We start from the raw sequence: 15,000 nt of genomic DNA on the forward strand, positions 1-15,000 counted from the left end.
GAAGTAAAAAAAGAAAGTTTCCATTCACATGTTAGTCTGTATTCATCTCTCTCTCTCTCTCTCTCTCTCTCTCTCTCTCTCTCTCTCTCTCTCTCTCTCTCTCATTTTACTGTCTTCCTTTTCTTCCTACTCTGCCTTTTCCCCCATCCTACTTTTCCGTCCCCCCCCCCTCTCTCTCTCTCTCTCTCTCGTCGTGTGCAATAAAGCGACCCTTGACTCGCTCGGGTTTTCATTTGCCCAAAGTGGAATAAAGTGACGTTTGGGGATGTTGATAATGGGAGAGAGAGAGAGAGAGAGAGAGAGAGAGAGAGAGACGGTGGGGAAGAAGGTAAGGTAGAGAGGAAGGGAAGGGGGAGAGAGGGGGAGCGAGAGAGAGGGAGGGGGAGAAGGTAAAGGAAAGTGATGGGGTGGTGTTTTTGGTGGGGAGAGAGAGAGAGAGAGAGAGAGAGAGAGAGAGAGAGAGAGAGAGAGAGAGAATTTTCCCTCCCATCGAGCAAATATCAAGACCAATTCTAGTTTCATATCCGGTAAAATTGATGGTAAAAAAAAATAGAAAATAAAAGTGTATTTGAGGTTTGTGGTATTTCGATTTATTATTATTATTATTATTATTATTATTATTATTATCATTATTATTATTATTATCATTATTACCGTCCATATTATTATTACTACTACTATTATTATTGTTATTATTGTTGTTGTTGTTGTTATTATTATTGTTATTGTTATTATTTTGCCCTGTTTTCGTGCCCCATCTCTGAGGCTGGAGGTAAGGGAGGTAAATAGAGGAGAAAGACCCGAAACTCCTCTCCTTTCTCTACCTATAAACATTTTCCTCCAAGGTTTTTAAGGAGGGTTTGGAGGAGGAGGAGGAAGAGGAGGAGGAGGAGGAAGAGGAGTGAGTGGAAGAAAGGAAAATGGGTGGGGAAAGAGGAAGGCAAGAGGAGGGGAACCGAAGAGAGGAAAAGAGGAGAATGAGGACGAGATGAAGGATGCAGAGAAGAGAAGAGAAAAAAGAGGGAGAGAGAGAAGATAAGAGAGGACAGGAAAAGAGAGGAAGAGAAGAATAACAAGGGAAATGAATGCCGGAAGGAAAAAGCAAGAAAAAAAAGAGAAAAATTGCAGTGAGAATAATGGAAGAGGATTAGGTTGGAAATAGAGACGAGGAAGAGGAGGAAGAGGAAGAGGAGGAGGAAGAGGAGGAGGAAGAGGAAGATGAGGAGGAGGAGGAGGAGGAGGAGGAGGAGGAGGAGGAGGTTAATATATCGAAGAGAAGGAAGAAGAAAGAATCCTCTCTCCCTGAACATGTTTTTCTTTTCCGTCTTTAATTCTCTGTCTGCCTGTCTGCCTGCCTGTCTGTCTGTCTCTGTCTCTGTCTCTCTCTCTCTCTCATCCATGCCCCACTTTCTCACTCTCTTACTTTCTCTATTAATCCCCTTATCCGTAACCAGTTCCAGTGGGAGACTTTCTTCCTCTTTATTTTTCACTCTCTCTCTCTCTCTCTCTCACGTAGCTTTCCTGTTCCACCCCTCTCTCTCTCATGCCTCTTTTCTCTCTCTTATATTTTCTGTTCCTTCCCTTTCATGTCTCTTTTCTCTTTCCCTCTTTTCCAAACTCTCTCTCATCTATATTTTCCACTCTCTCTCAACCTCCTCTTCATCTGTCTTCTGAGTTATTTTCCTTCTCTCTCTTTTCCTTCCTCTCTCTTTTCCCACTACTCTTTTCCTGCCTTTGTCCTACTCCCTGGGTATCACTTCTGTTCTTTCTCCTCCTCTTGCTTTGACCTCCTCTCTCTTTCTCTCTCTTTCTGTCTCTCTTTTACCTCCGTACTCTTTCTCTTCCTCCCTCTCCCTTGCGCCCCCTCTCTCTTTCTCTCTCTCTCTCTTCCTCCCTCTCCCTTGCGCCCCCTCTCTTTTTCTCTCTTTAACTCTCTCTCTATTTTTGTTCCTCGTTCTCTTGTTCTTGATCCACACCGCTCTCTTTTGCTCTCATATTTATACACAGCAGTTTGTTCTGTGCTCTGGGAGGGTAGGGAAGTGAGAGAGAGAGAGAGAGAGAGAGAGAAGGGGGAAGGGGGGGAGAGGGGGAGATTGCGAGAGAGGCAAGGGGGAGACGATGAGGTGAAGGAAGGTGAGTGAGGGAGTTTGTGTGTGTGTGTGTGTGTGTGTGTGTGTGTGTGTGTGTGTGTGTGTGTGTGTAGATGTTTGGTGGGGAAAAGGGGGAAGAAGGAAAGAGAGGGGAAGGAAGGGGAAGGGGGGAGGGGAAGGGGGGAGGGGAAGGGAGGAGGGGAAGGGGGAGGGGAAGGGGACTGTTGACTCAGCAGCTACACTTCTCTTGCCCCTCCTGCCCTCCCTTCCTTCCTCCATGTTTCTCTCTCTCTCTCTCTCTCTCTCACTCTTTCTCTCTCTCTCTCTCTCTCTCTCATAGAAGAGAATTACCCCTATTTACGCCATGTATCTTTATGTATCTCTTTGTAACACCAATACAGACTAACCTGAGAGAGAGAGAGAAAGAGAGAGAGAGAGAGAGAGCGCTGTAAAATATAAATACAGTATATAAGGAGGGGGAAGTGAAAGGGAAAGAGGGGAGAGAGAAAGTGAAAATAAAGGAGAAATGGCCTTGGAGGATAACGAAGGAAAGAGAGAGAGAGAGAGAGAGAGAGAGAGAGAGACAGACAGACAGACAGACAGACAGACAGAGAGTCGAAGAAAAGAGGTAAATGAGAAAGGAAAGAGAAAGGAAAGGCAGAAAGGAACAAGAGTGAAAAAAGAGAGAAGAGTGAGAAAGAAAGAATAGAGAGGAGATGGAGTACAAAAAAAGGAGAGGAAAAAGAGAGAGGAAAAGAGAGAGAGCGAGAGGGGGGATAGAAAAGGAATAAGACGAGAGAAGACGATTGGGTTCGGATATAAGCCTCAATGCAGCCAGAGAGAGAGACAGACAGACAGAGACAGAGAGGACGAGTGAGACAGAGAACGATAGACAGACAGACAGAGACAGAGAGTAGCCCATAACAGAACAAATATAAAGAACAGTAACAGTGTCGATAACAATAACAGTAACCTTTCAGAAGCCAGGTCATCCATCGGCCAGGTACCGATTAAAACGCAGACCTGTGATTGGTGAGGTGGGTGGGTGGGGGGGTCGCGGTAGAGTTATGGAGAGCATGTATGTTGAGTAAATATGGAATCTCTCTCTCTCTCTCTCTCTCTCTCTATATATATATATATATATATATATATATATATATATATATATATATCTATCTATCTATCTATCTATCTATCTATCTCTATCTCTCATATTAGAAGCGAGTGTGAGTGGTTTCTTGTTGCATGTGTATTTCTCAATGTATGTATGTATGTATGCATGTATGAATGGTAAAGCAAGGAAGAATGCATAATACATGTGTGTGTGTGTGTGTGTGTGTGTGTGTGTGTGTGTGTGTGTGTGTGTGTGTGTGTGTGTGTGGATAATGGTCACTTTTTCCCACTAGCCAAAATCCCTCCATTGTCATTAACAGAGTCAGTATGTCATTAGAAAAAGGGGGGGGGGTACTGAACGGTTACTGTCTCTGCCTGCTATTGCCTCTTCACCTACCAATACCCACACCCATTACGCTACCACAACTACCACCATGACCACCACCACAACTACCATCATTACCACCATCACAACTACCACCACCATCGCCATGCACCACCACCGCACAAGTACTTCGTTACAAGGCGCTTTAGTGTGTGTGTGTGTGTGTGTGTGTGTGTGTGTGTGTGTGTGTGTGTGTGTGTGTGTTTCTATCCTTCTATTTTATTATTTTCATTTATGCATTCAACACTGTACACAAACTAAAAAGCCCGTTCCCGAGTCTCACTAATCCACCTACGATATATCAACAGAATACTGATCACCTGCAGCCCTCACATGTCACCACTTTGACACTCATACCCACCACCTGTACTGTGATACGACAAGGATACCACACTCAGATCCGGTGTTAATTTTTTTTTCATTTTGTGAGGTGTCGGTGGGAACATGTGAAGTTGCAGTTAACACGATGCTATAGTCTTTCAATCCTCACATATTTTCCCTCTCATAGTTAGGATCGAACCCGCGACCATCTAGTCAAGAGCTCACGTCTCTCTCCACTTCACCGCAACTCTATGTCTTTTGTCTGTCTGCCCTTGTCTGGTGCATATTCGTTGTCCATCCGTCTGTTGTGCTTTAGGGTACTTTGACCGGAACTACATCAAAATAAATAAATAAGAAAGAGTTACCCCACTGAAAAAGGGTCCACGAAAAAGTAAAAAAGAGAGAAATTTGAAAGGAAAAAAGTTAAGTCATAGGAAATAATGGATAAAGGAGGAGAGTATTAGCTGGTTTAATATGCAAAGGCGGCCAATAGCGATAAAGCTTAAATATGAGAGAGAGAAAGAGAGAGAGAGAGAGAGAGAGAGAGAGAGAGAGAGACTGGCAGGATAGCAGTAGGGAAGGTTATAAGTGAGAAGGGAGGTGATTTGAGTGAGGTGGGGAGAGGGGAAGGAAGGGGAAAGAAGAGGAAGTGAGAGAGGGTAGAGAATTAGTAGGAGAATAAGAGAGAGAGAGAGAGAGAGAGAGAGAGAGAGAGAGGATTAGGGAGGAAGTTGAAAAATGAGGAAACGAAGGAATAAGAGGGAGGGAGAAGGAAAGATAACAAGAGGAAGAACAAAAAGAGAGAGAAAAATGCTGATAACGAATGAGAGGGAGAGAGACGAGTATTGAGAGAGAGAGAGAGAAGCAGACAGACACATAGAACGACAGATAGATAGAAAGGTAAATAGATGGATGGATGGATGAATGGATAAATACTGTAGATAGATAGATAGATAGATAAAGAGACTGGGTATTGAAGAGGAAGGGGATGAATAACTGGGAAAGAGAGACAGAGAAAAATAAAGGAGGAAGGAATGAGAATAATAATAAAAAGGAAATGTGGAGCAATGTAGGAAGCAATAGATAGAGATTTATTGGATGCAGAATCAGGGAAGTAGGGGAGAGAGAGAGAGAGAGAGAGAGAGAGAGAGAGAGAGAGAGAGAGAGAGAGAGAGAGAGAGAGAGAGAGAAACAGCAGACAGAGAGTTAATGAGAAGAGAAAGCAAAAATGAGAGGAAAAAAAAACAGATTGACAATGACAGACAGGCAGACATACGGAGAAGAAAGCACACACACACACACACACACACACACACACACACACACACACACACACGCAAAACGAAAACAGAAAGTGAGGGGAATGTAAGATTAGAGCAAAAAGTGAGAAAATAGGGATAAGAAAGGAAGGTGGTGTGAGCGAGGCCAGAATCTAATTAAACTCTTATTGAAAGGCAAACACGAGTGAAGTGGTGAGGAGGAGGAGGAGGAGAACGAGGAGGAGGAGAGAGAAAAAGTGGGATTGGGAAGCAGGATGAGAAGAAGGAGGGGGGAAAAGATGGTGGTAAGGGAGGGGAGGATAAGGAGGAGGAGGAGGGGAGGAGGGAGAAGAGGAGTAGGAGGACAAAGGGGAGTGAGAAATTTTTAAGTAGGTATGATGATGATGATGATGATGATGATGATGACGACTGAGGATAATAATGATGATGATGACGAGAATAAGGATGGGTAGGAGGAGCAAGAGGAAGAGGAGGAAGAAGAGGAAGAGGACACAGAAGGGAGGATGTTATGGAATCGTGTTGTGGGGGCGCTAAGATGGCAATAAGAGGAACATATGATACCGTAAACAGCCACACGGAATAAGGAGGAGGAGGAGGAGGAGGAGGAGGAAGAAGAAGAAGAAGAAGAAGAAGAAGAGGAGGAGGAGGAGAAGGAGGAGGAGGAGATGTGAACGAGCCTGGAACAGATGGAAGATTAGGATGAGTAGGAAGAGGAACAGGAAGAAGAGGAGGATATGTACAGGAGGAGGAAGAGAAAGAAAAAGAGGGTGAAGATGAGGAGGAGGAGGAGGAGGAAGAGGAGGGGGACGCAAGTTAAGTGATGAAGACTGTTAGTATGGAAGATGAGAGGGGAGGTAGATGGAACGGGTAGGGGAGCTGATGGAGAGAGAGAGAGAGAGAGAGAGAGAGAGAGAGAGAGAGAGAGAGAGATGACACAATGACAGGAGATAGCGCCAAACTGACAGAAGAGATGGGAAATAGATAGAACGGGAGATGGAAGAGACAGGGAGAGACTGAAGGGTGATGGGATGGGACTGGAGGCTGGCAGAGAGACACATAAATTGCAAGACGAGGCAGAAATTAGATAGAAAAGATTGTGGGAAGATGAGAGCGAGAGAGAGAGAGAGAGAGAGAGAGAGAGAGAGAGAGAGAGAGAGTCAAGAAGAGATAGAGAAGCGACGGAGACAGACAGATGGCCTCTTCCAAGGACGCAACGAAATCGCTCTCAGACACATTGAAGCGAAGGGAAGGAGACACTAAGAGGTAGGGGAGAAGACGAACGTGCTTGGATACCCTACATAGGATTGGCGAATTACCTTATATTGCTTGCCCTCCCCATCGTTTCCTTAGAAGGGGAAATATTCATAGACTTCGCTGGACTTCGTGGGTTGCTGAGATAGTCTAGCATGCATACACACGACTTGGACGCACAGGGAAACGCACACGCACATGCACGCACGCACGCACGCACGCACACGCACACGTGCGCACACACACACACACACATACACACAGACACACACACACAGACACACACACACACACACACACACACACACACACACACACTCTAACTTTCCCCAACACCAACTTCCCCCTCCCCCACACCAACCCTGCATCCAACACACACACACTCCAAACACCCTTTCCAAACACACACACACACACACACACACACACACACACACACACACACACACACACACACACACACACACACACACCAGAAATCCAAACGGGCACTCCAGAAGCCATCAAGACACCCGAACTGCACATTCTCTCTCGGTTCTCCTTGACTGACAACTAAGAATACGAATCAGAATTTCTCCAGGCCTTACGAGCGAAGTTTAGAGAATCCAAGACTGTGTTAAGATTCAGAAAGTTACTTGAGATTGAGGGATGTGTTTTAGGTGACGTTGGAGGCTGCGTGGAACCTTTTTGTCGGTGATTTACTTTGCGAGTATGATGCTAGTCACGATGAAGTGCCATGGAAAGGATGTAGGGCCTTGGTACAGCCAGATTCCGCCTCTGAGCTACGGGAAATGAGCGGCAAATGGACGAAAATCTCCATCAAGGTGAATTAGTGATAGAATCATGGTAAATACAGACTCAATCCCCTCCACTGAGACCCCGGAGAGAGAGAGCAATCGTGGAGGTATGTAGAGGGAGACGTTGGAACAAGTCATTGCCCCGGTTTAACAGCCACGCAGCAGCCATCAAAACAGCTCTTAAGATTCCGGCTCTCTTCCACAAACGCCGCCAGCATGCAGTTACCTCAGATCTTAAAAATGTGAAGGCTGTTACGTGTGTGCAGTCTTCGGGAGAGTCTGTATGATATCAGATGGGAATTCTCTTCTACATATGCTAAAGGGAATAGGTGTTATATTTCACTCACTCTCTCCTCTCTCTCCTCTCCTCAGATTTCCTCTGCCTCTCGTCTCATCTCCTGTCTCGCGGTAAATGTTTGTCTCTCAAGCATGCACAACTACAATCTCCAGCCTACAGTATGACAGATTAGTATGATACAGATATGGTCTAGAGGAAGATTACAGGCATTATATGAGAGAGAGAGAGAGAGAGAGAGAGAGAGAGAGAGAGAGAGAGAGAGAGAGAGAGAGAGAGAGGCTAATCAGTTATAATCACCAAATGCAAGGTCTCAAGGATCGCCAGTCAACCTCATTCACAACCACAACCACATCCTACCACAAGTACATTCACCACAGTCAACCACACTTACAACCACACCCTGCCACAACCACACCCAACCACAGCCACAGACACCACAGTCAGCCACATTCACAACCACAGCCACAGACACCACAGTCAGCCACATTCACAACCACACCCTACCACAACCACAATCACCCACACTCACAACCACACCCTACCACAACCACCTTCACCATTCAACCACACCCACCACCACCACCACACGTCCACCACAACCACAATCACCTGACCAACTACCAATCCCAACCCAACTCCCTTTTCTTCAACTGGGTCTTTATCTCTGACATTTCACGCAAAAAACGACCCTCTTCCCCCCCTCCCCAAGGTCGTATTTTGCTGGGTAGTGGGGCCTGGTGGAGTCCCTATGGCAGGAACGACTTGTTATGCCCAAAACATGTGTTCTTGAGGCGGTCGCTATATCCGGGTTATATGACGGCGAGAGACGGGGGAGAGAGAGAGAGAGAGAGAGAGAGAGAGGACAGGTAGAAACAGAGAGGATCAGGCAGCAAAGGAGGGAGAGAAGAAGGAAAGAATAAAGGAAAGGTCAGAGAGAGAGAGAGAGAGAGAGAGGGAGAGTATAGGAGACAGCTAAGAGGAAGAGAGGAAAGGGTAAATGAGAAGGTATTAGACAGCGTATGAGGGAGAGAGGAAAGGAGAAAGTAAGAGTAGGGGATGATGAGAAAGAGAGCAATAGAGAGAGACAGGAAGGAGGGAGAGAGAGAGAGAGAGAGAGAGAGAGAGAGAGAGAGAGAGAGAGAGAGAGAGAGAGAGAGAGAGAGAGAGGTGACAGGAATGAGAACTTGTGAGTGTAAGAGAAGGGAAGAGGCCGGAGAGAGAGAGAGAGGGGAAGAAATTCGAAATGATGTAGGTGCAGGAGACGGTGTGTGAAAGAAGGTGCTTAGGTGTGTAAGGGGCAGGAAAGAGAGTGTGCAAGTGTGAAAGAGGGTGTGAAAGTGTGACAGAGTCTGTGAAAGCGTGTAAAACAGGGTGTAAAAGTGTGAGAAGTGTGAAAGACGGCGTGAAAGTGTAATAGGGTGAAAGTGTGAAGAGGTGTGAAAGTATGAAAAAGAGTGCCAACGGGTAAAAGAGGCTGTGAAAGTAAGCAAGTGTGAATAAGGAGCGAGGGAGGAAAAGCGTGAATGATGTGAAAAAGGGTGTGACAATATGAAAGAGGCTGCGTAAGTGTGAGATATAGGGAAGGGTTGTGAAAATGACGAAGTGTGAAAGTTTGTGAAAAAGGGAGAGAGAGAGAGAGAGAGAGAGAGAGAGAGAGAGAGAGATTTTCTGATGATTGCAAGCATGAATATAACGGAGAAAATGTTTGAAAATAGAGTGAGAGTAATGGCAGAGAAGAGAGACAGCCTGGATAAAGATAGGAGGGAGGGAGAGAGAGAGATGCAGGGTTAGGGTGATGGATGAGCGGAGGGGAGAGAAAGTGAGAGAGAAAGAGAGAGTGTGTGAGAGAGAGGTGCAGTTATATGACTCAGAACCTGTCTCTCACATACGCTGACACTCTCTCTGTCTCTGTCTCTGTGTCTGTCTGTCTGTCTCTGTCTGTCTGTCTGTCTGTCTCACTCTCTCTCTCTCTCTCTCTCTCTCTCTCTCTCTCAACTACAGCCAATAATTTCTCTGCAACACACCAACACCAAACCAATGCAGTTCCCTCCAACTTTGCAACAGTGATGACGCCAATTATTGCTCCGCCTGCAACGCCTCTGCAACACCTCTGCAACACTCCAGTTCTCACAAGGGCATGACAGCAACAGGAACAGGAACGGCAGTCATTCTCTCTTGCTTTCCTTTCCTTATTTTTGGCTCATAAAATAGATACCATAGTTTCTTCTCTGTAATAAGCTTTCTGGATTTGAAGATTTTGGTCTGTTGCTGTTTGCTGTCCTTTGTGCTGTTAGTTTCCTCCCTCTGCGATAGTAGGTCATGCAGCATAAGCAGTAGCAGCATCAACAACAACAACCATCATCATCATCATCATCATCATCATCATCATCATCATCAACACCCTTACCTAATCTTCGACAAATATTCCACTCCTACAACAACACCAACAACTACAGCAACAACAACAACTACCACTACTACTACTACTACTATTACTACTACTACTACTACTACAACAACAAAAACCATCACCATCACCTCAGTTACCGCCAGTCATCCTACACCACAACTCCCTATAAACAACAACAACAACAACAACACTGCAACTCGTCAACTGACCTATGCAACTTAAGTATTCTATTGCAGCTTCGGGATTGTAACTAAGGCAAAGAGAAGTTCGTGTGGAGTTATATTCGTGTGTGCGTTGTGTGTGCGTGCGTGCATTGTGTGTGCGTGCGTGCGTTGTTTGTGCATGAGATGTGTGTGCGTGCGTTGTGCGTGCGTGCGTGTGTTATGTGTGCGTGCGTTGTGTGTGCTTGAGAGAGAGAGAGAGAGAGAGAGAGAACAGATCTCAGTGGTGATGGAGTGGGGCGAACTTTATCCTGCAGTGGATTCTCGTGGAGATGATGATGATGATGATGAACACCTCAACATATTTCGAAAGAGAGAGAATAATTTATCTCTATCGCATTGTCTTTAAGTATTATCTATGTCGCACCGCTTTCAAATATCGCAGAACCGTACAAAAATAAAGATTAGCCGAAAGCGCAGGTGGGAGCGATCGAGTTAACCTATAGGAACATCAACAAATTCTCTGATTGGTGGAGACCCCGTGACGTCACTCCCCACACCTGCCCCGCCTGCCCATGTGTACATTCGAGTCTCCATCGCCTTTGGATTATGTGGAGGTCGCGCGTTTTGTTAGTTTTGTTTGTTTTGTGGTGTTTTATCGACGATTTACGTGCTTGTTTGTGCAAGAGACGTGAGGGCAAGATCTTAGGAGGTGAGAGAGCGAGTAGGAAGGAGGATTGGCCCGAAGTAGCATCACGGGGAGGCCAGGTAAGAGAGTTTGTTTATCACCTGAGCGATCCCAAATGAAGTTAATTCAGTGGCCTGTTAGATCAGTCATTTACCGTGTTATCCTCACGCATTACTAACTCTTTTATCTCTTATCATTGACTCTGGTGCCTCTAGTCTGCGTGTCGGTAACTTGAAAGGGTGAAGGGTGAAAGATGGTGGCTGTGTGGTGTGATGCAGTGGGTATGCGAGGTGTGAGGCGCCATTGTTTGTATGCGTTGCTCTGAGGACCACTCACTGAGCATGGCCACTGATCAGGCGTGACGGAGGTAGTTCATTATAATTCTTGGCTTATCATTAATTACCTAGTGATTCTGAGCTCATTAGTCCAGGAGAGAATACGTGCACTTTTGATTAATTGAATTAGATTTTAATAAGACAGGGCGACGGAGGAGGTAAAATGCGAGGGTCTGTGTGGCGAGACTGGGGTGGGGGAGGGCTGGGGGAGGGGGTGGGGGAGAAGAGGGGGTGAGAGGGGGGGGGGAAACGACTGTAATGGCGATGTTGGTGGGGTTACTCATTCTTTTTTCTTTCGTTCTTTTTTTCTTTCACTCACTTTTTCTTTATTTTCTTTCACTCATTGTTTTTCTTTCACTTTATTTGCTTTCGCTTTTTCTTTATTTTCTTTCCCTCATTCTTCTTTCGCCTTTTCTTTATTTTCTTTCACTCATTCTTTTTCTTTCGTTTTCTCTTTATTTTCTTTCTTTCGCCTTTTCTTTTTCTTTTGCTCTTTATTTTTCTTTTGCTTTATATTTTCTTCGGTCATTCTTTTTCTTTCTTTTTTATTTTCTCTTTTTTTTAATTTTAATTTTCTTTTTTCTTTATTTTCTTTCTTTCGCTCATTCTTTGTCTCATATTTTTTGTATTTTCTTTCTTTCATTCTTTTTCTTTCCCATTTTCTTTACTTTCTTTCGCTTATTCTCTTTCTTTCACTTTATTTTCTTCCACTTTCTTTTTCTTTCTTACACTTTTTTTTCTTTTTCTTTCTTTACCTCGTTTCTTTTTCTTTATCTTCATCCCTCCCTCCCTCTCTCCATCCATCCTATATTCCTTCGTCCGTTCCTTCTTTCCCCTTCTTCCTTCCTTCCTTTTTGATTCCTTTTCGCGTATTTGTATGCATTAGAAGTAAATAGGTTTTTAATTGTAGGTGTGCCTGTTCTGTCATGCATTCACACACACACACACACACACACACACACACACACACACAAACACTACCAAAGCACCGCATCAGATAACACCCACACACCCACTCCCGCTCGCTCGTTCTCCCGGGATGGTAAGGGCTCACGGGGGATCCTAGGAACGGCGGAACGGCTGCGAAACGACAAGCAAACAGGGGTGGAACGACTGTGGAACGACATGTAAACAGGGGGGGAACAAGGGGGCTTTTATTTAGGGAGCGACGACCCCCCTGGGAGGTGGAGGCGAGGATGAGTTTTGTTTGTTATTGTTTTGGGGCTTTGTGTGTGTGCCTTCTTGTAGCTTTCTTCACTTTAGCTGCCCCTCCCTTAGCTTTTCACCCTTAGCTTTCCACCCTTAGCTTCCCCCATACCCGCCACCTTAGCTTTCGTCTTAGCAGTCCCACCTTCAGCTATTCTCTCGTAGTTTTTCCTCCATTTCCCTCCCTTTGCTGTCTTTAGCTTTCTGCTTGGGCTGTCCTCTTTTAGCTGTCCCCTTAGCTTTCCCCCTTGTTTCCCCTTCTTAGCTGCCTCACTTAGCTGCACCCCATAGCTATCCCCCCCCCCTTTAGCTTTGCCCCCAGCTCTCTCTCTCGTGGTTGTTGTCAGTAGTAATATCCTCTGTTCAGACCTGGGATGTTTGTGTGGCCTGAGAGAGAGAGAGAGAGAGAGAGAGAGAGAGAGAGCGAGAGAGAGAGAGAGAGCCAGGGATATATTGGAAGCATCATAGCGAAGCCGTGTGGCGTTATCACGTGAATTATATCCACTCTAAATTTACTCCATACAAACACACACTCTCTACCCCACCAGATTGTCCCACTCTCTCTCACTCTCTCTCTCTCTCTATTTAATACAAAACGGGGTCCAGACTAGTGTATCTCTATGCTGTGTGTGTGTGTGTGTGTGTGTGTGTGTGTGTGTGTGTGTGTTTTGCTGCTGAGTTGGCTCGTGTTTGTCGATCATGTGTCTTTCTGTGAATTTGTGCATGTGTGTTTAAGTGTTGTATGACTGTGTTTGCTGTGTTGCGTGTGTTTGTGCCTGTGAATAATGTTTGGCTTGAGTATATTGTGTGTTTTTGTGACTGCTGTGTGTTTGTGAAGTGTTTTATTTTGCTTTATCCTGGTGCTTTTGCGGTGTTTGCGTGGTACTGTGTTTGTTTGTGGAGTGTTAGTGATCCTGGAGTTATATTGTGGCCTCTGGTGTATGGACTCTCTCTCTCTCTCTCTCTCTCTCTCTCTCACCTGATAGGCCTAAGGTGTCAGCTATTAAGAAAGAGTCTCCTTGATTGCCTCTTCCAACCCTGGGTGAGAGAGAGAGAGAGAGAGAGAGAGAGAGAGAGAGAGAGAGAGAGAGAGAGAGAGATGAAGGAAGCATCGTTAAGATAAGGAGAAAAGAAGGGAGAGAAAAAAGGGAAAAGAGAGGAAAAAAAATGAAAATTGAAAGGAAAAGAGTAAATGAGGCGAGGGTTGAGATGCAAATGAGAGAGAGAGAGAGAGAGAGAGAGAGAGAGAGAGAGAGAGAGAGAGAGAGAGAGAGAGAAAGAAATATAAAGAAGAGTGAGTAGGGGAGAAAAAAGAGAAAAAAAAGATCACCAAATTGAGAAGGGGAGGTTATTAGTTGGAGGGAGGGAGAGAATGAGGGGAGGGAGGGAAGAAGGGAGGAAGTGAGGTGGTAAACGGAGATAATGTGTCTGAGAGGATGAGGGGAGAGAGAGAGAGAGAGAGAGAGAGAGAGAGAGAGAGAGAGGAAGATACGGAGGAAAAGAAGGAAGAAGGGAGGGAAAGAATGATGGAGGGAAGGAAGAATTAAGATGATGAGAAGATAATGTGTCTGGCATTGAGGAAGGAAGGGAGGGAGGGAGGGAGAGAGAGAGACAGAGAGAGAGGGAGGCAGGGAGAGAGAGAGAGAGAGAGGGAGGGAGGGAGGGAGGGAGGGAGGGAGGATGGGAGGTTGTAGGGGAAGATAATGTGTTGGGGAGGAAGGGAGGGAGGAAGGGAGGGAGAAAGGGAGGGAGGGTGGAAGGGAGAAAATGAAAGATTGAATGGTGGGAGGCAAGGAGGGGGAGAGGTATAAAGCGTAAATCTCTCTCTCTCTCTCTCTCTCTCTCTCTCTCTCAAGATAGACACTGGAATAAGATGCTAGTCACGAAGAAGTGCCATGGAAAGGTGCCGTAGTATCGTCTCGCTCTGCCATTTAGGTTCGGGTTATAATCTGCTAATGGATGAAAATTGGCCAAGTTAACCCTCTCACGGTCGGGAAAACTCTAGTGGTCCATTTCAGGTAACCAAAGACGATTTATTTCAGCTGAGAGAGAGAGAGAGAGAGAGAGAGAGAGAGAGAGAGAGAGAGTTAATAAATTGCACATTCATAGCGGCCCTGTCCCTGGGTGAATCCTTGGACCTGATTGATGAAAGTGCGTCTTGTGAGCCTTGTTGTTGTTGTCGCTGTTCTTGTTCGTGTTGTTATTTTCTTTGCTGTTATTGTTAGTGTTCTTGCTGGTGTGGCTGTTCTTGTTATTCTTGTTCTTTTGGACCCGGGAATATTCAAACTTCGATATCTATGTATTCCGAAAGAGGTGACCACAAACAAATCGCCTCCATGTCGCCCTGTCCCCTGCCGTTTCGCTGCCCTCCCCCCAAACTTGCACCTCTTTCTCCCAAATACTAATAATATTACTACTGTGTCCTAGTATTAATATGATTTTTTGTGCAAGGAAGAAGGAACCCAAAACTGAAAGTCGGCTTGAAAATTCTCTCTCTCTCTCTCTCTCTCTCTCTCTCTCTCTCTCTCTCTCGTGTACCCTACCATCTCTCTCCCACTTCCCATCACAAACAACCTCTTCCATCTTGCCCCTATCTCTCTCTCTCTCTCTCGCTTACCCTCTCTCTCTTACCTACCCTTCCTATCCTCCTAATCTCTCTCGCTTT

General features: G+C 45.4%; 1 protein-coding gene across 1 annotated transcript in view; it reads left to right on the top strand.

Moving 5' to 3' along the window:
• LOC145405784 (roundabout homolog 2-like) overlaps nucleotides 1–15,000 on the top strand; it is a 288,900-nt gene that overhangs the window by 14,125 nt on the left and 259,775 nt on the right. The window contains exon 2 of the mRNA XM_080277020.1: nucleotides 13,533–13,538. Coding sequence (XP_080133146.1) covers nucleotides 13,533–13,538 — 6 coding nt within the window. The remainder of the gene's footprint in view (nucleotides 1–13,532; nucleotides 13,539–15,000) is intronic.

This window comes from Coenobita brevimanus, chromosome 68 (genome assembly GCF_032717465.1).
Source record: "Coenobita brevimanus isolate Jiangsu-jjx chromosome 68, ASM3271746v2, whole genome shotgun sequence".
NCBI lineage: Eukaryota > Metazoa > Arthropoda > Malacostraca > Decapoda > Coenobitidae > Coenobita > Coenobita brevimanus.